Raw genomic sequence first — 25081 nt, 5'->3', positions numbered from 1 at the left:
AATTAAAAATAGACCTACCCTATGACCCAGCAATAGCACTGCTAGGAATTTACCCAAGGGATACAGGAGTACTGATGCATAGGGGCATTTGTACCCCAATGTTTATAGCAGCACTCTCAACAATAGCCAAATTATGGAAAGAGCCTAAATGTCCATCAACTGATGAATGGATAAAGAAATTGTGGTTTATATACACAATGGAGTACTACGTGGCAATGAGAAAAAATGAAATATGGCCCTTTGTAGCAACGTGGATGGAACTGGAGAGTGTGATGCTAAGTGAAATAAGCCATACAGAGAAAGACAGATACCATATGTTTTCATGCTTATGTGGATCCTGAGAAACTTAACAGAAACCCATGGAGGAGGGGAAGAAAAAAAAAAAAAAAAAGAGGTTAGAGTGGGAGAGAGCCAAAGCATAAGAGACTGTTAAAAATTGAGAACAAACTGAGGGTTGATGGGGGGTGGGAAGGAGGGGAGGGTGGGTGATGGGTATTGAGGAGGGCACCTTTTGGGATGAGCACTGGGTGTTGTATGGAAACCAATTTGACAATAAATTTCATCTATTGAAGAAAAAAATAAAAAAAAATAAAATGTTTCTCCCTCATATCCTATGCTAATATACAAAATCAAAAATCCTCTACTGAAACCTTAGAACTAGCAATTTTTCAAACAGGTCATGCTATTTCATAACTGCAGGATTTCACAAATGCTGCTTCCTCTGTAAGATCTCCCTGCCTCCCTTGAACACCTGAAAAAGACCTGTTCATCTTCTGAGTCTTAAATTTAATGAGTTTTCCTCCTTTGTGCTCTTCCATACCCTGTACACTACCTCCATGCTAAACCTCATCAGCTTATATGGCAACTGCTTACATTTATTCTTTTATTCATTTCACCATGAAATTGTATGTTTCTATCTTCATTGTGTGACAAAGTTTCTGGGGGAGTATATGTATTCTAGTTTGTGTGCTGAATTTAAGCACAAAATCAGTAGCAATTTTAGGTGCTCAAGAGCATTAACCCTCCAGACTGAAAGCAGGGTAATATTAAAGGAAGTCCGATTCTAGATAAGGAGTATATTACTATACACAAAGCAAACAAAAACGCAAAATTTTTAGGAATGAGTTAACAGTAAACGTCCAGGAGCTATAAGAAGAAAACTATAAAACACAGTTGAGGGATATTTGAGGAGTCTGGAATAAGCGCAGAAACATACCTACTAAGTAGAAAGATTAAATATGAATAATAATGTCAATTTTATATACATAAATACGAGACTTTAACAAAACTTCTATCAAAATCCCAAGGGTTTTCTTTTTAAATTTAACTTGTTTAATGATTTTAAAGTTTAATTGGGAGATTAAAAGAAAAGATTAGTCAAGAAAAGAAAGTATAGTCCTATTAAATCTAGATGTTCGATAAAACAATAGTAATTACAACAAGGTATCTAGTACTACTATGGGAACAGACACATACCAACAGAAATGAAAATAAAGTCTAGAATATATCTAAGCATATATGGAAATACAGTACATGTCAAGCAAAGGTACTTGATTCCAAATAAGGAAGGGAAAGAGGGATTATTTGATAAATATTGTTTGGGCAACAAGCTAGGCACTTGGGGAAAATCATAATTGGACCCTACCTCATCTTATCAATAGACAGTCGAGATGGATCAGAAGTTAAATGTAAAATGAAATTGTAAAAATACTGAAATAAAACAAGGGTAAATATTTTCTAACCTAAAATTCATACAAAATAGACTACCCTACTTTTTAAATTTGCTATAAAATATACCATCAACATCAAAAATAAATAGATCAAAAACAATCTTCATAGTATATTGCAAAGTGTAAACAGTAAAAACCCGTATATATAAAGGTTCCTATATATCATTAAAAATAAGATAAATAGAATTTTTTATTTTTATTAAAGTTTATTTATTTATTTTTGAGAGAGAGAGAGACAGTGCCAGTGGGGGAAGGGTAGAAACAGAATCCCAAGCAGGCTCCAGGCTGCCAACACAGAGCCTGATGCGGGGCTCAAACCTATGAAGCTGCGAGATCATGACCTGAGCTGAAACCAAGAGCTGGGTGCTTAACCAACTGAGCCACCCAGGTGCCTCATTAGAACTTTTTTTAATGGACAGAAGAGAGATAGCAGAAATTCAGGGATGAAATGAAAATGATTAATAGCCGTACAAAAAAAAAAATCACATATACTAATAAAATAAAAATTAAAAGAGCAAAAGATACATTTCACTTGTCTAATTGACAAATATTATAAACACTGATAAAATCTAGTATAGGCAAGGATGTGCTAAAACCGTCACTCTCATTTATCTCTTCGTGAAAGTAAATTTGTAAAAAAGCATAGTGAACAAATTGATAGTCTTAAAGTTGTTATCTGTAAGGTATGAAATTATAGGCAATTTTTACGACATGACAGTTTTCTAAAATACTTGAATTTTTCACTACACTATGCTGTTAGAAAAATTATGTGTTTTAAGAAAAAGAGCAAGAGAAAGTTTGTAAGACAGAAGAAATAATAAAGAAGAGACCATATATTTAGACACACATAAAATACACACTTACTGAAAAAAAGAAAAAGAAAAAGAAACTGTCTAGGAAGCAGATTACTTGGGAAAAAGAAACTACAACAAAATAAAAGAGACTTCAAAAAACCAAGTGGGGAACAGCTTTGAAATGATGGAAGGAAAAAGTCTAATGAAACTGAAAGCAAAAGAGGGGTCAAAGATTTCAAAAATGTGTGAGGTCCTTGGTAAATTCTTAAAGCAGAAGCAGGATTGGAGCTGTTGCCACATCCATAAATTCCTATGCAGTAAAGAGCAGGCTAGTGTTTGCCATGAAGGCTGCCTTTTTCAGACTGCAGGTTTCGTGCTGCTCTGTGAATTCAGACACCGCTGTAACTTGTGAAACCCCCTGGCAGTTAGTCGGTAATTTTAGAAGCAGATGGAGTAAGTAGTATATTTGCCTCTACTTTTCATTATTAAAATGCTCTCTACTCTGTATCCACAGCTGAAACCAAATCTACTGTTTTCTTATAAGATGTTATTTAATAGGATACAAGGATCATACATGTATTAGCTTGAAAGAAAATACACATTGCGCCTAATACTTTTATCACAAAAACTTCCTTCAAAAACCATAAGTTTCTTTAGAAACCTTATAAACTAAGACATATTTGACTTTTATCTTTTTAAAACTGAATCCAAATAAATCTTAGCATAGAGATGGATGACAACAGTGTTAAATGGATGATGAAATAATACATTATAGCTTTAAATATAGAACACCTGCGCTCTGTGTCTTAGTCTGCTCGGGCCACCATGACAAAATAACAGACTGGTGTCCTAAATAACAGAAATTTACTTTTTCACAGTTCTGGAGTCTAGAAATCCAAAATCAAGGTGCCAGGATGGTCAGTTTCTGGTGAGAGCTCTCTTTCTGGCTTACAGAAATCTGTCCTTTAGCTGTGTCCACACAGGACACAGGGAAGAGAGTGTCCAGCCTCTCTGGTGTCTTGTCTTCTAAGAACACTAACCCACTCATGAGAACCTCACCCTCATGAACTCACTGAAGCCCAATTATCTCCCAAAGGCTCCACCTATAAGTGCCATCACATGAGGGGTTAGGGCTTCAACGTACGAATCTGGGAGGGGGAGAGGAGAGGCGAAGACTGAATCTATAGCACTCCATAAGCCACACGTTTCAGTCAACCAATCAATCAACCAACATGTATTTTGTATGTGTCAGGCACTATTCTTGGAGCTGATAATGTAATGATGAAATATGAGAAAATACCTCCCTCCAGGAACTTACATTCTGGGAGAAAGGAGAAACAGTCAAACAATAAATACATAAACAGTATTCTGCTAACTACTTTGAGGAAAGTAAACCAGGAGTGAGAAAGGAGGGAAAGGAGGAACTACTTCAGCCAGAGAAGTCAGAAGAAAGCTATCTCGGGAAGTGGCCTGTCAGCTGAGAGGTGAAGCATGAAGATGAGGTAGTAATGAACAAGCTAAACCAATCATAAAATGCTCGGAAAGCATTTATTGTATACAATCATCTTTCCAAAGTTGTAGATTTAAGCCACTATATCTGTATTGTGAAAAGGTTTAGACAGTAAATTCCTTGTGCATTCCCATCAAAATTACAGTATCTCCCCTCCTTCTGACAGAATATATAAAAGCACACACGCTTCTCAACAAGTAAAGAAGAAGGGACAGTAGAGCTATACAAAGCAACTCTTATCTATTAACACATAGCAAATATCCCTAAAGTCACCTCTTTCCACATTTAATGTTCCTGCCTGAAAAAAGTCCTAAACAAATAATCCATTGAACAAATAATAGAAAACACAGACCTTGGAAGCCACCTAAGCTACTCAAAAATTTCTCAGATTTTGAAGCTTTGGGCGTGTCTTCTCCTTCAACATTCATTTCTGGTCTACTATGAGTCTGGGTAGCCTTTACTTCTTTATACTCAATTGTCCGGTTGAGAGACAAAGGCTCCATGACTTACCTATCAAATAAAATACATAGATTTTAGATAAATTTGCTTCAAACCAGTCTTTCAATTTACTGTTGAGGCCTGTGGCTTTGTTCTAGAATGGTTGAGGTCAGAGTTTGACCTCAGATAAGTAAGGAAATACAGTAAATATATCCCTTGAGATTGTAAACTAGAGTATTCAAAAATAAAAGGTTTGCCTCACCACTGTCTGAGAATGAGGCTTACCCACATTGTAAGTCCATGTTTTCCTATTTTTTGGCAATACCATTGTGCACACACACACACACATAATCACTAAGCACTTCTCAAAAACATTAGTGGATACAAAAAAAATCTGTGTGCAATCTAAGAATACTGTTTGGATGATTTACAATCTAGTAAAGAAGATAAAACATGCCCCAAAGTGATAAATATGCTTACAAACATCCTAATAGCATATGGAATGACTGTAAATAAATACTAAAATTATATTTTATCTAATTATATGCTAAAGAGACAATTTTAAAAGTTATTTAAATTTTTAACATAAATTAAAGACAGGGGCACCCGGGTGGCTCAGTCGGTTAAGAACCCGACTTTGGCTCAGATCATGATCTCGCGGTTCATGAGTTCGACCCCCAATTCTGGCTCTGTGCTGACAGCTCAGAGCCTGAAGCCTACTTCAGATTCTGTGTCTCCCTCTTTCTCTGTTCCCCCCCATTCTCTCTCTCTCTCTCTCTCTCTCTCTCAAAAATAAAGATTAAAATTAAAAATAATAATAAAATAAAGACAAAATTCAATGTCACAGAATAAGTATCATCATGACAATTCTATAGCATTTCTAAAATGTGTCCATATAATCCCCTGCATTAGCACAGATCTCAAGTCGACATGTACTAACAACTTTTAAAGGAATTATAGCTATGAAATTAGCATCTAGGCTTGAATCACTCACAATTAAAAATGACTAAAAATTTTAAAACTGAGTATACAGCGGTAATACAATCTTCGTGAAGGCATTTTATGCAGAATCATATTGAGAAGTTAGATAGGACTTAAATTTAAGATAGACTCTCAATCCATTTCTTGGTATTAATATTTTTTTCTGTTGGAAATCTCTTTAATGAGGCTAATTCATTTAAATTGAGGAACTATTTTCAAATTTAAAAACAGGAGAAAACACTTCATTTCATTACTGAAATAGTTGAAGTTTAGTTTAAACTGACTGAAAGTTTACTTGTTTCATTGTTTTTAAATATTTTATATTTCTAACTAAACTACTTACAAATGCTAAATATGAAAAGTATTTGGAATACAAATTTTATGTACTGCATCAAATCAAAGATGTATATTTTATCATACTTTAAGATCTCCAAAATTAGGATGTATGGAAATACACACTTAATGTTGTCTTTTCTGTCCCCTCAAAATCTATTATTGGGTTGCCTGGGTGGCTCAGTCAGTTAAGCATGTGACTCTTGGTTTCCGCTCAGGTCATGATCTCACGGTTCATGGTTCAAGCCCCGCATTGGGCTCACTGACAGTGCGGAACCCGCTTGGGATTCATTCATTCTCTCTCCCTCTTTCTCACTCTCCCTCCTTCCCTCGCTCCCTCCCTCTCTCTCAATAAACTTAAAAAAAAAATCTATTAATAAATTGATGGTGTGTCTTAAAAAAATCTATCTCAGCATAGATTTGAGGAAATACTGCAAACAAGTTAAATTTCTATTCTTGTGTGAGGGAGTGAAAACATTCCCACAATGGCCAATTAGCCTGTAGAATGGAAGATAGTATTCTTCCAATGACTTCAAAAGTTTTGGTAAATAAAAGAACAATTTGACTTCTGAACTATTAGAACAGGAATGAGAAAAATCACATACTGCCTTCAAATATGAATAAGCATGAAATTTCAAAAAACTACAGTTTTCAAAAATTCCCCCAAATCTTGGCATTTTGGGGGACTAAAAGTTCAATTTTCACATTAATTTCATACTACTACTGTAACAAATAATCCAATTTTAAAGTATACATTTTTTTTTACATTGGTTAGAAAAGTACTAAAGAAATTGTTTTTACTTCTTTTTAAAACTGTCTATTTTGATCATAAAATTGGGGGGAGCTTCTTAAAATGTTCATAATTTTGTCCCATTGTTTAAACTGTACCAAACAAGCTAACGTTTTTACAAACAAGAGATTAAGCTTTTTTTCATTTTGAAAAAAACATACAATTTTTATTTTCTAAAAATGATCCTCATTAAAAAGTTGCTAACCACCTAAGTTAGGGAAAGACTGCTAACTGCTAAATTAGAGACTAAAGATAGTGAATGAGGAGAAATAGTATAAAACAAAGTTTATTCTTAAGATAATTAATACTTTTTTGGAGGTGGGAGAGAATGACTTAAGCTCCTTATTAAGTATATCAATTATGATGTTGTAGTCTGTATCTACAGAGGCAGATAAAAAGGTACAAATACAAGTTACATGCGTAGAAAAACAAAGAATCAAATAAGTAGTAGCTCCACAGATACACTCAAAAATACCCTCTTCATGAAATTGTTTTTAATGTTTACTTACTTATTTTGAGAGAGACAGAGAGTGTGAGCAGGGGAGGGGCAAGGAGAAAGGGAGAGAGAATCCCAAGCAGGCTCCAAGCTGCCAGCGCAGAGCCTCACATGGGGCCTGAACTCACAAACTGTGAGATCATGAACTGAGCCAAAATCAAGAATCCCACGCCTAACAGACTGGGGCCACCCAGGCACCCCTCAAATTAATTTTTGAAGTTATTATCTTTACTTAAAAAATGGAATGAAGCATGAGCAATTAAATGACTCTGAGGAAAATATAACTGACTTTCTATAAAATTGAAAACAAAAACAAAGCATAAAGCAGCAGCAGCATAAATGTATCCCAAGCATTTTTTTTTTTATTCTCTAGACATTGTCTTCATTTCAACAATTCTCACAGGCACCTACAAGTATCAAATAATAGTATACAAAAATAAAACATGGTATTTTCCCTCAAATTTTATCAAGTGTGATTGGGTCCTCCAACTCCCTGCAAACTACTGCTAATTCCATAAGAGGTAAGCATCCTCAGTAATAGCATGTATGTAACCCTTCCTATCACAGACAATTCCCTTTAAAAATAAACAACAGTGAGTGGATAGTGGATACATGGCAGTAGTGGTGGTACAGTTTTCAGATCTCTCAAAAGTCCCTCACAAAAACACAGGGCACCTATAGAAGTAGAATCAAAAACTCATATGCAATAGCTTTCACAAAAATACATGTCATAGGGTTCTATGGCTGTCAAAATACAAGCAAGTAAAGATAAACTGTGAACAGTCCCAAGACCTTCATGGAAACAGATTTTGTGCAAGAAAGACGAAAGCAACAGGCTATCAGACAGACATGGGAACTCCAAAAGAGCTAACAGATATTAACCAGAGAGGTAAGCAGGCCAATATAAGGAGAGCAGCTGAAACCGTAGGGCCTATATATTCCAATAGGGAGTAAGTATAAGTAGTCCTCAGTAAGTTATCAATGGCCTAGCAGACCCGGGGTCTAATAAACACTAAATAATTTCAGGAGAAAGCCCCAGACTGAGGAGAAACTAAACTGACCAGGCCAGAGACAATAAAGAGAGAAGAAAAAGAGAGTTTCAAGATAAAAGTAGAAGGGAACAGTCAGGGGCGCCTGAGTGGCTCAGTCAGTTAAGCGTCCAACTTCAACTCAGGTCATGATCTCATGGTTTGGGAGTCTGAGCCCAGCGTCAGGCTCTGTGCTGACAGCTCGGAGCCTGGAGCCTGCTTTGGATTCTGTGTCTCCTCTCTGTGCCCCTCCCCCACTTGTGCTCTGTCTCTCTCTATCAAAAATAAATAAGTGTAAAAAAATTTTTTTTTAAAAAGAAGGGAACAGTCAGAAAAATCTATAAACGTGGCAACAACTTTTTAATCTGTTAAAATTGTTAAAATCTGTTAAAAGCTATACAGAGAACTACATAATCATGAGGGCATAAAACTATCTTCAACCACTCTTCTCTTTTAAAAGTTCAAGAAAACTAATGTCGTATAAAAACAAATAACAGAAAAGTATTAAAGTCAAACCCCATAGAACATTATATATATAAAAGAAGGAACCAAATGACAGCCTTACAGAAAACAGAAGCACAGCAAAAATATAAATTAAAAAAATAAATTTAAAACTCCACACTTATATTTCAAAATGAACTAAAAGATATTAAGTGATACACTAAGGAACAACATAAATCATAACACAGAAAGACTCAAATGATAGGAGAAATTTCAGGAAAGATTTATAATAGAATGAATCATTTCAGAAATCATGACTAAACTAAAAAGAACATAAGACCAAATAAGCTAAATTGAAAATGCCTTAAGAGAAATAAAATACAAGGGGAAACATGTTTTAGGTCAAAAAGAAATGAAGAAAGCAATGAAAAAGACTCAACACTAAGAGCTAACAGAAGACAAACACTATCCAACACATATAAGATAAGGGTCACCAGAGGCGAAAAGACATAAGAAATAAAACAAGGATTAAATTTATAATTTAATAAAAACTCCCTTAAATTTTAAAAAAGGAATTGAAACTATGTATATTACAAGGATACATTGTGAATCTAGGGAAATCAACCCAGACTGACTAATACTAGGCATATTCTAATAAAATTATTTGACTTTAAACAAAACAAATTAGAAATTTGTTTTTCTAAAGAAAATTAATAATCAAAAAAATAGATTGAAATTAAGATTTTGACAGCAATACTTCATAATAGAAAAAATGGAATGATATATTCAGATAACTGTAAAAAGGAAAGTAAGAAATCTCTTAATGAGCCACTATGGAAGGGCCTGCAAGAAAAACTTTTTTAAATTTTTAATATTTATTTTGACGGGGATTGGGGAGAGGAGGAGGAGAGAGAGAGAGAGAGAGAGAGAGAGAGAGAGAGAGAGACTGAGACCCAAGCGGGCTCTACACTGTCAGAGCAGAGCCTGAGGCAGGGCTCAATCTCAGGGACAGTGAGATCACAACCTGAATTAAAATCAAGAGTCAGAATCTTAGCCAACTGAGCCACCCAAATGCCCCCCTCCAAGAAATACTCTTAAATATGGAGGAAATTTTTTAAAACGAATAATTAAAGTACATTTCTCAATCTAAAACAGTAAGGGTATTTATGCATTCATTCATTCATTTGTTCATTCATAGTTGGCTTCTGTATGCATTAGGAAAGATTCTAGAAGGATAAAGGAACCAACAGTGGTTCCCTACTGAGAAGAGGAAATAAGTGGATTGTTCAGGGGATGAGGAGTGAGCTCTTCATTACAGTTATACCTTTTGTACTGCATGTGCTTTTGCTGTTTGAACCACCTGAACACACATCATTTAACTGGTGAGAGAGTTTTGGAGCACTTTCTAAAGCTTTTCCTAGAGATTCTAATGTGAGCCATGACTGAGGACTATGGCTTCAAAATTTAAAGGAAGTGAAATCAGTGATAAAATCAAGAAATCAGTGAAAACTACTACATAAAGCAATATTTTTAAATTTATTACTTTGATCCAAAATCTTATTTTTAAGAAATGTATAACTGACACATTAAATAAAATATCTTCAAAATTATGCTTTTTTATATGTGTAATTCTACCAGCTTGTCTTGAATAAATTTTAAAAATATATAAACCTGTTGCTTCAATGCTTATTTTTTAAATACAGTTTGACAAAAAAGTCTTCCCAATTTACACGGGATTTGACAATTCATTTTGGAATAAGAAAAAAATTCTTAGATGCATCTGCTATAATGACTCCCCCTTTATAGAGATTTTTTACTTTTTTTTTTAGGTTTTCATCTTTAAAAAAATTTTGTAATGTATGTTTATTTTTGAGAGAGAGAGAGAGGGAGAGAGAGAGAGCGAGCATACAAGCAAGGGAGGGGCAGAGAGAGAGGGAGACACAGAATCTGAAGCAGGTTCCAGGCTCCCAGCCATCAGCACAGAGCCCGATGCAGGGCTCGAACCCATGAACCTTGAGACCATGACCTGATCTGAAGTCTAAGGCTTAACTGACTGAGCCACCCAGGGTGCCCCACCCTTTATAAAGATTTTAAAGGGGATGAGTTTCCTGCCAACTGAAATGTATTCATTTCCCAATATCTCACCCAATCTAAAATACAGCATTAAAAATGGGGTGCCTGGGCTTAGTCGGTTAAGTGTCCAACTTCAGCTCAGGTCATAATCCCGCAGTTCACAGGTTCAAGCCCCAAACCAGGCTCTGAGCTGACAGCTCTGAGCCTGGAACCTACTTTGGATTTTGTGTCTCCTTCTGTCTTTGCCCCATCCCTGCTCACACTCTGTTTCTGTCTCTGTCTCTGTCTCTGTCTCTGTCTCTCTCTCTCTCAAAAATATAAATATTTTTTCAATACAGTATTAAATGAAATGCACATGAGACCAACCAAAACATAAAATCTTTATTTTCCTTTCATTTTTTCCCTCTTCTTTAGAATGCTGTTAATCATCCTTAAAGATCAATGAATGAATAGGATGTCTTCAAGAGAAGCTTAATCTGTATTTCCTTCAGCATACTCTACATCTTGGCAGGACTGCAGCTACATTTTGGGTTACCTGTGCAGAATTGGGTAATTCCTCGCATATTGGCTCCCCAAGCTACATGCTCAGAGGTATTAAGCCACTGCTCAAATCTACCCTCAGCCAAGTGCCATAAAGCACAATTATCAAAATAGCTTCTGGCTAAGAGTCCAACCATCCAACATCTGACTAGTATTCACTTTTAAAAAGTATACAAAAACATTAATAATAATATCTATTCATATTAATTAGTATAACCTGTGATATCAGCAACAGAATATAGGTAGAAACCTGAAGCAGTATAAATTCCATTCGTGAAATCAGCTTAAACACTATATAAAATGAAAACTGTATTTTCACATAATTGTTTTTGTTTTGTTTTCTCTTAATTAATTCCCAAACAGAATAATCAACATACTGTAACCAGGAGGCATTTCAATAGGAAATGGCAGTTGGAAGAATAGGCCCAGCCTCTAAAAAGTTTATCCAGAAAATGCCCAAAGCTAGCCATAGCTAACATTTCTGACAACTATCAGAGATGATAGTTTAATAACCAGCTGTGTCTGTTAATTCATTTTTTTTAGGGTGGCAGCATTATGAGATGTTGTGATCTGCTAAGCTGCCCAATTTCTTCAGTGCTCCTCACACCTGCAGACTAACTTGCTATGGGAGTCAGAAAAAGAAGACAAAAGAAATTGGCATCCAAGTTGTACTAAGAGGAGTTCTCTATTCAAGTTTCGTGAAAAGTCCTCTAAATAGCTCCCTTTGACAAACGCAGCATGACTCACTTGTCTTCCTCTGGTGAGGCGGTGAGGCTACACACCCTGGACAGAACAGGAAAGGAGAGGTAGTGCACGCCCCCATTGTACTGCACAGTTCACAGTATTCATTATTTCCTTCTGTAATGGGCACATTCACACCCCTCCACCTATCCTGGTAATTAGACCATATCACAAAAAACAACACTGCTAGAATTCTCTGTAATAGCTAATGTTTAAAAAAAAAAGAAAGTTTGTTCAAGGTTTTTCAAACACTACATTTATTAATTACTCTTTATCTGGTAGACTAAAATCTTAAAGGCACACCCAACAATGGTCTAATTACAGGCAGATTTACTTACAAAACTGAAAATTTGAGCCCTATATTGAGATCACATGAAAATACCTGACTTGTTTATGGTGAGAAATAGGTAGGAATTTTCTTTTATGTTTATTTTTCTGAATTGTCCACATTTTCCACAATAAACATACTATTCTTATAAAAACATAAGCATACCAACATTTTTAAAGAGAAAGGATTTTCAGCTAATTTGATCCAGTCTTGTTAGTACTATCTCTTTGTATTCTGACATGTTTGGTCTTATTTAAGATACCATACAGAAATAGGCACCAATATATTAACTCTGTCATCACAGATAACAGAAATTTTTTTCTATTTCATTAAGTTCTACATTTATAAGATCTATATGTTATATATGTCTTAATATACAAAATATATGGATTGCCATATGCTACAGAGAATATATTGACTTTCAGGTAGCTGAAGGATGCCTGCCACGCCATAATTCAAGCATGAAATTTAATATATATTCCCTATTTAAAAACTCACTTTTGCTGGAGCACCTGGGTGGCTCAGTCAGTTAAGCATTCGACTGTTGGTTTCAGTTCAGGTCATGATCTCACCATTCGTGATTTCAAGCCCTGCATTGGACTCCATGTTGAAAATGTGAGGGCTGCTTGGGATTTTCTCTTTCTCTCTCTCTCTCTCTATGTCCCTTCCTTGCTTGTGCGCTCTCTCTTAAAATGAACAAACTTTAAAAAAAACGTTAAAAACTCTTGCTAATGAATGGACTAACCAAGAAGTTAAAGAGGAAGTTAAAAAGTTCATGGAAACCAATGAAAATGATAACACCATAACCCATAACCTCTGGGATGCAGCAAAGGCAGTCATAAGAGGAAAGTATATAGTAATCCAGGCCTTCCTGAAGAATGAAGAAAAGATCTCAGATACACAACCTAACCTTAACGCCTTAAGGAACTGGAAAAAGAACAGCAAATAAAACCCAAAACCAACAGAACATAGGAAATAACATGGATCAGAGCAGAAATTAATGCTTCTGAAACCAAAAAAAAAAAAACAAAACAAAACAGTAGAACAGATCAATGAAAACAGAAGCTGGTTCTTTGAAAGAATTAACTAAATTGATAAACCACTAGCCAGTTTGATCAAAAGAAAAGGGAAAGGACCCAAATACATAAAATAAAGAATGAAAAAGAAGAGATCACAACCAAAACAGCAGAAATAAAAATAATAAAAGAATATTATAAGCAATTAACGCCAATAAAATGGGCAATCTGGAAGAAATGGACAAATTCCTAGAAACATATACACTACCAAAACTGAAACAGAAAGAAATATAAAATGTGAACAGACTCATAACGAGCAACGAAATCAAATTAGTAATCAAAAATCTCCCAAAAAAGAAGAGTCCAGGGCCAGATGGCTTTCCAGGGGAATTCTACCAAACATTTAAGGAAGAGTTAACACCTATTCTCTTGAAGGTGTTCCACAAACTAGAAATGGAAGGAAAACTTCCAAACTTTTTATATGAAGCCAGCATACCTTTATTCCAAAACCAGACAGAGACCCCACTAAAAAAGGAGAACTATACACCAATTTCCCTGATGAACATGGATGCAAAAATCCTCAACAAGATATTAGCCAACTGGCTCCAACAATACATTAAAAAAAGTATTCACCACAACCAAGTGGGATTTATACTTGGGATGCAGGGCTGGTTCAATATCTTCAAAATAATTAACGTGATTCATCACATCAATAAAAGAAAGGACAAGAACCATATGATCCTCTCAATAGATGCAGAGAAAGCATTTGACAAAATACAGCATCCTTTCTTGATAAAAACCCTCAAGAAAGTAGGGATAGAAGGACCATACCTCGAGCTCATAAAAGCCATATATGAACGACCCAACGCTAATATCATCCTCAATGGGGAAAAACTGACAGCTTTCCCCTCAAGATCAGGGACACAACAGGGATATCCACTCTTGCCACTGTTATTCAACATAGTATTGGAAGTCTTAGCCTCTGCAATCAGACAACACAAAGAAATAAAATGCATCCAAATCAGCCAGGAGGAGGTCAAACTTTCACTCTTCACAAATGACTTGATCCTCTATATGGAAAACCCAAAAGATTCCACCAAAAAACTACTAGAATTGATTCATGAATTCAGCAAAGTTTCAGGATATAAAATCAATGCACAGAAATCGGTTGCATTCCTATACACCAACAATGAAACGACAGAAAGAGAAATCAAGGAATCGATCCCATTTACAGTTGCACCAAAAACCATAAAATACCTAGAAATAAAACTAACCAAAGAGGTGAAAAATCTATACACTGAAAACTACAGAAAGCTTATAAAAGAAATTGAAGAAAACATAAAAAATTGGAAAAAGATTCCAACCTCCTGAATAGGAAGAACAAATATTGTTAAAATGTCGCTACTACCCAAAGCAATCTACATATTCCATGCAATCTCTATCAAAATAACACCAGCATTCTTCACAGAGCTAGAACAAATAATCCTAATGTTTGTATGGAACCAGAAAAGACCCCGAAGAGCCAAAGCAATCTTGAAAAAGAAAACCAAAGCAGGAGGCATCACAATCCCAGACTTCAAGCTCTGCTACAAAGCTATAATCATCAAGACAGCATGGTACTGGCACAAGAACAGACACTCAGATCAATGGAACAGAACAGAGAACCCAGAAATGGACCCACAAACGTGTGGCCAACTAATCTTTGACAAAGCAGGAAAGAATATCCAATGGAATAAAGACAGTCTCTTCAGCAAGCGGTGCTGGCAAAACTGGACAGCGACATGCAGAAGAATGAACCTGGACCACTTTCTTACACCATACACAAAGATAAACTCAAAATGGATGAAAGACCTCAATGTAAGACAAGAAGCCATCAAAATTCTCAAGAAGAAAGCAGGCAAAAACCTCTTTCATCTTGCCCGCAGCAACTTCTTACTCAACACGTCTCTGGAGGCAAGGGAAACAAAAGCAAAAATGAACTACTGGGACCTCATCAAAATAAATAGCTTCTGCACAGCAAAGGAAACAATCAGCAAAAGTCAAAGGCAACTGACAGAATGGGAGAAGATATTTGCAAATGACATATTAGATAAAGGGTTAGTATCCAAAATGTATAAAGAACTTATCCAACTCAACACCCAAAAAACAAATAATCCAGTGAAGAAATGGGGAAAAGACATGAATAGACACTTCTCCAAAGAAGACATCCAGATGGCCAACCGACACATGAAAAAATGCTCAACGTCAATCATTATCAGGGAAATACAAATCAAAACCACAATGAGATATACCTCACATCTGTCAGAATGGCTAACATTAACAACTCAGGCAACAACAGGTGTTGGCGAGGATGCAGAGAAAGAGGATCTCTTTTGCATTGTTAGTAGGAATGCAAGCTGGTGCAGCCACTCTGGAAAACAGTATGGACATTCCTCAAAAAACTAAAAATAGAACTACCCTACGACCCAGCAATTGCACTACTAGGCATTTATCCACGGGATACAGGTGTGCTGTTCCAAAGGGACACATGCACCCCCATGTTTATAGCAGCACTATCAATAATAGCCAAAGTATAGAAAGAGCCCAAATGTCCATCGATGGATGAATGGATAAAGAAGATGTGGTATATATATACAATGGAGCATTACTCAGCAATCAAAAAGAATGAAATCTTGCCATTTGCAACTACATGGATGGAACTGGAGGGTATTATGCTAAGTGAAATTAGAGAAAGACAAAAATCATATGACTTCACTCATATGAGGACTTTAGGAGACAAAACAGATGAATGTAACAAAAATAAATTAAAAACTGTGAAGGGGACAAAACATAAGAGACCTTAAATATGGAGAACAAACAGAGGGTTACTGGAGGGGTGTGGGAGGGGGGTTGGGCTAAATGGGTAAGGGGCATTAAGGAATCTACTCCTGAAATCATTGTTGCACTATATGCTAACTAATTTGGATGTAAATTTTAAAAAATAAAAAATAAAATTTAAAAAAAACACTCTTACTAGTATTTCATATATATATTTAACATACAATGGTCTCTTTTGATACAAATTTAATTATATCTCCTCCTATTCCTAAAAATTTATTAGACTGAACTAGCTTCCTATCAGTTGGAAAAAAAGGCTATATCCCCAGAAAGGAGGTCAGATAGTAAATACTAATAAATTCTTGATGAACCTTGTCTTTACAATACAATTGAAATATTTTTATCGAAAATACATTTCCAGAAAGTCTAACACATACAACTATACATACACAAACTTCATAAGTATAAGGCAAATATAGAGACTTATGAATTATTTCCCAGTTTCCCAGTTTGACTTATCCATATATATTTTTTTACTTTAGAGAGAGAGAAAGAGAGAGAAAGAGAGAGAGCAGAAGAGAAGGGCAGAGGGAGAGAGAAAGAATCCTAAATAGGCTCCCCACTCAGCAGGGAACCTGACCCAGGGCTCAACCCCACAACCCTGGGATTGTGACCTGAGCTGAAATCAAGAGTTGGATGTTCAACTGACTGAGCCACCCAGGCACCCCGAGTTATCCATATTTTTATTTGCCCTTCCTCTATTTACAATGACTCACTGATTATGTAAACTATTTCTTAAAAAATGTACTAAAAATATCTGTTTTAATGTATTTTAAGACTGAAATTAATTTCCTACGATAGCTACAACAAAGAATATTTTAAATTCAGAATGTTCTTTTCTATACCAATTATAAAGACTTTTTAAATTATTTTTAAGTAATCTTTAGACCCAACATGGGAATCGAACTCACAACCCAAGACCAAGAATCCCATGCTCTACTGACATAGCCAGCCAGGTGCCCCTTCTATTCCACTTACAAAGAGAAAATAATGCATTTCTCCCTATTTTTCTCAATAAGTACAGCTAAAACACCTAGACATTGTATTTAAAACAAATGTAGGATGATTCTAGATGATGGTAAGAAGAGAGATCTAGGGTCCTGGGGACAAAAAGGAATGATGCAGCAATAAGTTCTGGGAGTTTTCCTTCAGCCTCATACATCCCAAACTGGGTATTGGAATGGTTAGCAACCAGGAAATACCAATGGGCACAAACAAAAACCCCCAGAAAAGCGATACCTCTCTAGCCAAAGGACCACAATTAGGGCAACCCCGCAGAACAAAAAGCTTTTAGATAGTAAAAGCTTGATGACAGCGGAACCCCACGGAAAAAACAAAATAGGACGCCAGTCCATCTCTGTGAGCAAAGGCCAAAGTGCTAAGTATGCCCAGACTTCCACCTTAAGGAGCTACAGGGATGTTTCCATCCCACCCCCCACCCCCTGAGGTGATAACAGAGAAGACCAAATTTACTTAGAGGCATTTTAAGGACTTGAATCCCCACCCAGACACAAGGAGGCTCTCTCCCCTTTTCTGTGTCAGAAAAAGCTGAGTGAGGAACCAGAACTTTTACAACCATTCAGAGGTAACAAGACCTCCCTGCTCCATGGTATCAGTACAAGCACATGGAGAGGAGTAACAAGGTATCTCTCTTCCTGCCAAGCAGGGTGTATCAGCCAAGCATATGGGGGGCCTGAAATGCCACTGTTTCCCAGGAGTAGGGAGGTACCCCTCCTACCCAGGAGGTTAAAGGCAGTTAAGTAGGAAACCTGGAATCTCATCCTATACCTGAGATTAACAAAGTGGCGTCTACCTTTCCCCAAATGTTCAGTGTCAGGAGACCAATTAAAATGCATGATTTAATCAAGATCCGAGGTGTCATACAAAATGCCCAAAATGCATAAGATATAATTAAAAACCACTCATCACACCATGAATCAGGAAAACCTCAATTTGAATAAGAAAACACCATGAACAGACAGCAATAAGCTGATACCAATGTTAAAATTATCTGACAAGGATTTTAAAGCAGCCATTACAAAAATGCTTAAACAAGTAATTATGAATATGACTGAAATGTAAGGAAAAAAGAAAGTTTCAGCAAAGAAGTAGAAGATATAAAGAACCAAATCAGTATTTTATAACTGAAAAATACTAAACTAAATAAACAGCAAAAACTGACTCAAAACCAAAATGAAAGGGTCAGAAAAAAATTAGTATACTACAAGATAAAACAATAAAAACTATTCAACCTAAACAAAAGCAGACTGAAAAAAAAATGTAGAGAACAACATGGAGCCATAGACCTACAACAACAACCAAAAGCTTTGCTAAATAGCATGCTTGCCTTTTAGTTCAATTTGGCTATGAGACCACCTAATACATTTTTTTGTCACTTACCTAGCCAAGGTGATAAAATACTCCATAAGTCAATTTACCCTTTTATTCACATGGTATAAAAAGGAAAGAGACCCTTCTTAGTGCGGAACCAAAATCATCTGAAAAAAGTTTTCTTTGGAAGTACTGCTTCCTATAAAAGACAGATCTTTTTAAATTGAATGTGAGTTTTCAAGACTCAAGTTGTTACTCTTATCACTGTTAATGGTGAGAGCAAAATGACAACCATGAAAATACCACTTGGAATTTATACTGGTCTTTACAGTGAAAAGGTCGAAGTATATGTAGGTCTTCGATCGTATCTCAGGTGTGTTACTGTTCTCGTAGATAGACTGGAAAACTTAAACTGAATTTGCAAAGGTATATGTCTCACTAAAGGGCCCAGAATGTCACTCAGTATAGGCATTAAAAAACACAACGTTCTTTTAGTATTCAGTACTACATCTGTCAATAAACACTAGAATTCCAAGTATGGGGCTGGTAAGTGTGGCTGTACACAACATAATTAGCCCTTGGGGAGCAGGTGGCATTATATTAGTGAATTCATTCATTCATTCAAGAATATTAAGTGAGCTCACACTATATGCCAGGTATTGCTCTAGGTACTGGGAAGGAAAGTTCCTAATCTCATAGATTACATTCTGATGGGAGAAAACAAAAAATAACCAAATCAAAACAAAGTAACAGGTGAATAAATGCTAAGAGGAAGAGGAAAAAAGCAAAGAAAGGTAACTAGGAAATGCTAAGCATTTACAGACGGTCTTATTTTCTATTGCACGGTCAAGGAAAAAATCTACAAGAAAGTAGCATTTGAGCAGGTATTTGAAGGAAGCTAGGGTTCAGTGAGAATGTTAAAAGTATAATTTTCAAACAGTTAAAATGTGACTTGTATAAATATAAATTGAACATATGCCAAGAACTTATTCTCCTCATTTATTAATAAATGAATAATTTATGTTAAGATTGAGGGAATCAGATGTTAAGACTGGTTCAAAGAGCATTTGAAGGTATGTGTGTATATATATTTATCACATATATATCTCATATATATTCCATATTTTCTATATATAGCCTATATTTCTATATTTTCTATATTTCTCTCTATATGTTCCATATATACTTCTTATATAGAGAGAGACAGAGAAAATTTAAATAATGGTGTGTTAGACTAAGAGTGGTAGATTGGAGACAAAAACTCACCAATGTCCTACAGGACAATAGAGAGTATTTTTGAAGTTATCTTTTCTAACAGATATTACTTACGTCTCTTCTGGAAAAAAAATTAACATGGAATGTCAACATATCTGAGACTTCCAATCAATAGTAAACAGTGAGTCAAATAAAGTACATTCTCTGATATAATCCTAAATCTATTAAACAATATCCCCGTAAGGCAGTGAAGGAACACAGCTCACCCTTTCCCTTATTTTCAAGTTTTGCTTTTTTTCTTTCTTTTAACAGATCTATGCAGACAGAAGAGCATTCCAGTCAGAGAGACTGTGAATGAATCACAAACCATTTCCCTCCGCTCACCACTCCAACAGCCAAGGAATGCCCTCTCCAACACAGACTCACACATTCACCTGGAGCTTATTAAGAACTTTGGTGTAAGTAAATAGCTGGAAAAATTGGAGAAGCCAGAAGATTTATATTGGAAGGAGACTGAGAATTGAGGTTGGGACATGAATTGATTTACATTTTTAAAAACATTACCTGCTGAAATAAAAACTCATTAAGGAGAAGAGCAAGGGTACAGGCTAGAAGACCACTTAGGAGACCATTAAAATGATCTAGGCAAATAAACATCTAAATATATAGTTTGTCAAGAGTAAAAAGTGCTATGGAGAAAAACAAAACAGAATGGGAAGGTTGATAGGGATGTCAGTATTATCTGGAAAGGTCTTCTCTGATAAAGTAGTATTTGCACAGAGATCTGAATGATACAAGAAAGAAAACCATGCAGAGAATTGAGGGAAGAGTGTTCCAGACATAGGGATAAGCCACAATGATTGAAGAGAAAGAGGCAGGGAAAAGATGGGGAGGGAGGTATAAAAGAGAATGCATTGCCTTGCAACCCATTTTAAGGACTTACTTGGCTTTTAATTTGGGTGAGATGAGAAGCCATGAAGGTTTCAGAGCAGAGAAAACACATGATCAGCTTTAAGTATTAAACAGATCACATTGGCTGCAATGGGAAGAATGGTCTTTAAGTGGGCAATGACAGAAGCAAAAAGTTTAGTCAGAAGAGCCTTTAGTATTCCAAGGGAGAGATAAGGATGACTTAGAATAGTGACCCTAATGACAAATAGTCAAAACCTGGACATTTTGAAGGTAGAACTAATAAGTTTTGATAAAGGAACAGACATGGTTAGTAAATGTATCAGCCTTAGCAACTGCAAATACAGAGCTATCATTTATTGAGATGGGAAAGTGTAGAAGAAACAAGTTTATTAAGAAAATTTGGGGGGAAGAAGAGGAGACACTGATTACAATTTATGAAAAAGGTTAAATATCTCAGTTTGGAATTTACAGGATTCCAAATTCTTTCAATGTAGTCACAGTAGGAAAAATCAGAATATCAATTTCTTCTTTTTCCAGAAAATCAATTTCTAAGTTTCATCCATCAGAAACCATATCTTACACTAAACTGAGTCTCAACTAGCACTCAGGGCTTCTCACAGATTCATACTTTTCAAAATGCCATTTATCATCAATTTCATCCATTGTTGGTTAATTATTTTACATATTTAAGCAAGCATCTGACCCTTCATAAAGTATTTATTGAACACTTTTTGAAATTACACTACATACTTCAGCAAAAGACGCACATATTAAATTTTAAATTCACCGGGTTTACCTGAAGTTCTTTGTATCTATCTTGAAAAGATATGGCCTCTTGCTCTTTTTCTTTAAGGAAATCTTTTTCTAAGACACTACGCTTTTCCATCAATGATTCCACATCCTAAAGAAAAATCCAAGCATAAATGTTATAATATTTTATAGTGGCATACAATATATTCAGTGTTCTCAATGAACACAGCATAAAACAATTGGTAAGGAAAGAACTCACACGAGTGTGGTTTAAAGTTCAACAATATTACAGGTTATATGCCCCCCTATCATTTCCAGACCAATATTAACATTAACATAACACCAAAATTATTTACACTAATAAATGAATAATAGCATCTAAACTAACTGTAATCAGCACAAACTATCTCTACATATACTTTCTATAAATTTGCAAAAGTCTTTTTATAGATGTATTTGTAGGAAAAAGAAATGAGAACATAAATAAATAATTCACTAAAATAGCTACGTATCTAAGTACTCTAGGCAAATATCCCATGATATGTAACTTCCCATAGGGACAAGTCAATGTTACACATCTTCTAATCATATAAGAAATACAACACTACCGGTTTTCAAAGTAAATAAAAATAAATCAGAAGAAAAACATTAGAGGAACAAAATCTAGTAGAGATGTTCCTATCTTTAAAAGTACATATCTAAGATTAGCAATTGCTTATCAAAGACTTTTCTAAGTGATACACTCATAAAACTAACTTAAATCTACAGCCAAGGGAAGACAGCATCTTCTTCCCCTCATTAATTCTTTTTTTTTTTTTATTATTTTTTAAAATTATTTTAGAGAGGGGAGGAGAGAGAGAGAGAATCTTAAGCAGGCTCCACATTCAGCACAGAGCCCAATGAGGGGTTCGATCCACAACCCTGAGATCATGACCAAAACTAAAATCAAGAGTTGTACACTCAACTAAGTGAGCCACCCAGGAGCCCCAACTCATGAGTTCTTAATCAGACATTGGGACTATATCAAGTTTCAAGTCTTATACGATTCAAACATTTATTTTTTACGCAAATGTAAATATACCTTTTTAATCCTCTGTTTTTCTTCTTCAGAAACTTTGAGTTTAATCTCCAGACTTGAAATTTTCTGCTGAAGCTGTATGTTTGATACATTGGCTCCAAGATCCTCAGAATCATCCACAAGGGCAATTGTTCCATTACTTTTCTCATCATTTAAACCCAATGGAAAAAGTGAGATATCCAGATGAGTGTGTGTTGATTGCTGAATCTAAACCACATTAAAAAAAAAAAAATACACAAGAGGGAAAGTTTACACTGTACCAATAATGAAAACATCCAAAGGGCACCAGAAACCACATTTGGAAATTAAGTTGTAGCAAAGGTTCTGAAATTATTTCACCCTTTAAGTAAATCAACAGAAGACCTCAAACTGTTACAACAACCTGATCTTTGTAGTTAAGAAATAAACTGTCTCTAAACTTTAGAGTCTAAAGCATTTATTATTTTGCAAGCAAAGCACTAAAAATTTAAAACGTTTTCTTATGCTTGAAGGCATACAATTAACTATAAACACATCTGACACTCACCAGTCCTTAAATTTATACACACATCCAGAATTTGTATATATTTTAAATTGTAAGTCAGAATTTGAAATTTATCAATAACTGCTACTTGATCATCACTCTCTAGGTAAAGATAACAGGTGACTCAAGGTTGTATAATTCACTTTTGAAATCTGGACTAACTGTAACGTCTAACACAATGCCTGGATCAATAAATATGTGAATGAATAAACCCCATGACTACTGTCTTTTTGGTTTCTACTCTAAAATTGAAATGAACATTCTAATATCTAAAAACACAGGGTTAGCTTCCCTGAACAGAGAAATATTTTTTTGTAATTATTGTTTTCTTCTGAAGTCCAAGATTTGAAATGCAAAGCTAAGCCAATTTTAACAAATGATATACTCAAAACTGTATTTTGGTAACTATAGCTACTTAAATACTTTGCAATTATGCCACAAAACATATTACTCAGTTTTTGGAATTCTAGATATTAGCCTCCAAGTCAAAATATCTACAAAAATATTTCTTTCAGAAAAATAAGTAAATAAAAAAAAAAATCAGAAAGGCCTCATTTAAACCAGCAAGCAATTTTTTAAGCACGCAAACTTCTTGTAAAAAATACACTTGTCTTTACCTGTGCTTTAGGAACAGTTTGACTGACAATGCTGTCATCTGTGTGTGTATTCTCTGGTGATGAAATGATGGGTTCCGAAGACAGGCAGCCAACTGAAGGAGAAGAGCGGTCATGGTCCAGTATAATCTCAGGAGAAGCTGGAGAAAGATGGACTCCAGATACTAGAGAATAAATAAATAAAGGATTGTCAAAGAGAAAGGAAAGAATAGGTTGAGAGGAAGAAAGAGAATAGAGGGAAGGAAAGGAGAAAGGATAAGGGAAGTAAAAGCAATGAAACTGAAAATGAAGATTCCAGGACTATTCCTCAGGGACCATTCTCTGAAACCTACAACTAGTATTTCTAAATTTAACATGACATTTCCATGTGAGACCTAGGCAATAAAACAATGTAATAGTGTCTTAGTGTTTACATAATAATACACTACCATAAGCAGTGCATTTCTGACTGAAAGTACTCAAATATATCATCCATCTACATTCAGTTAAGAAAAAGCACTAGTGTGCGTACTAGTCACAGGCATTGGGCACTGAGAAGGTAACAGCGAGCAAGACAGATGCATTCGTGCAGGCAATGGCCCTATGACCCAGTTGGCAAGTCAAATCAATTAAATATTTATTACAATAAACTGACCTAAGAGGAGGAATCATTACTTTAAAATAGCTGATCCAACTGCCTCTGTGTTAACTTCTTTTCTAATAGGCAAAAGAATTTTCATATTAAAATCAATTTGAATTGCTTCTATAAAAAAGTAATGTTGAAATTAGTTTGACAACAAAACATTACTAGATTGTGATTAGGTTCAAATACAAAGGTCATGAAAGGAAAGCTACCTGCCAAGATGAAATAAGACAAAAATACTGATAAGGATAAAATAAAAAGATTATATTACTTTATTTTCAAATGTTCTTCTAAAAATTCAAAAGTATTTGCATTATGTGTTTTCAAGTTTAAGAAGAGTAACTAAATGAATTTTAGCAGTAATCCATGTATACATTTTGACTTTCTAAATTATAAAGACCTTTATTCCACATTGGCATCAGTGGCAACGTCAGTGAAGTTCTACCATAAATTCTGGAAGGCAGCTCACAATGGAAATTGCATTTTTCCCTGAGGAAAGACATTTGTGAGGTCATTAGGTATTTAAAAACTAAAGAATATATCAATTTCTGACTGGTACCCTATAGGATCATTCAATTATCTTATCTATGCTATTATTGTGTCATAATGCTGAATTTTTAAGATACTGTATAAGGGATTCTACCTGTCCCACACACATTTCACTATTTTAACTAAAATACAGAAAACCAGAATTTCATTTCATGCTTGTACTTGATATACCTTTTTCAGAAATTCTTTTTTCTAATCTCCACTATTCGGTATGCTAACAGATTTCCCTAAAATGTCAAAATAGTTTAGCTTCTAGTTCTGAATTATAATTTGTAACAAAAAATATTACTAATGAGTTTTTAAAGGCATGAAAATAAGTACTATAGTACAGTGAGAGGGAATACAGCCTTGTGTAACAGCATAAACTCTAG

At 35.1% G+C, this 25081-nt stretch overlaps 1 protein-coding gene across 24 annotated transcripts in view; it reads right to left on the bottom strand.

The window, feature by feature from the left end:
* The window catches only part of CCDC91 (coiled-coil domain containing 91), a 350689-nt gene that overhangs the window by 200555 nt on the left and 125053 nt on the right, over positions 1-25081 (bottom strand). For 21 of the 24 annotated variants that reach the window (XM_060658044.3, XM_060658051.3, XM_081796137.1 and 18 more), the window contains 3 exons: positions 23543-23703; positions 22406-22609; positions 21371-21475 (listed from right to left, as the gene is read on the bottom strand). In XM_060658044.3, coding sequence (XP_060514027.2) covers positions 21371-21475; positions 22406-22609; positions 23543-23703 — 470 coding nt within the window. Of the gene's footprint in view, positions 1-21370; positions 21476-22405; positions 22610-23542; positions 23704-24561; positions 24651-25081 lie in introns of all 24 variants that reach the window. The other 3 variants (XM_060658062.3, XM_060658041.3, XM_060658061.3) reach the window with 1 other exon arrangement.

Source organism: Panthera onca, chromosome B4 (genome assembly GCF_046562875.1).
Source record: "Panthera onca isolate mPanOnc1 chromosome B4, mPanOnc1 haplotype 2, whole genome shotgun sequence".
Lineage (NCBI taxonomy): Eukaryota > Metazoa > Chordata > Mammalia > Carnivora > Felidae > Panthera > Panthera onca.
Note: the sequence above shows the minus strand (reverse complement) of the source record. Positions and strands in the feature narration are given on the sequence as shown.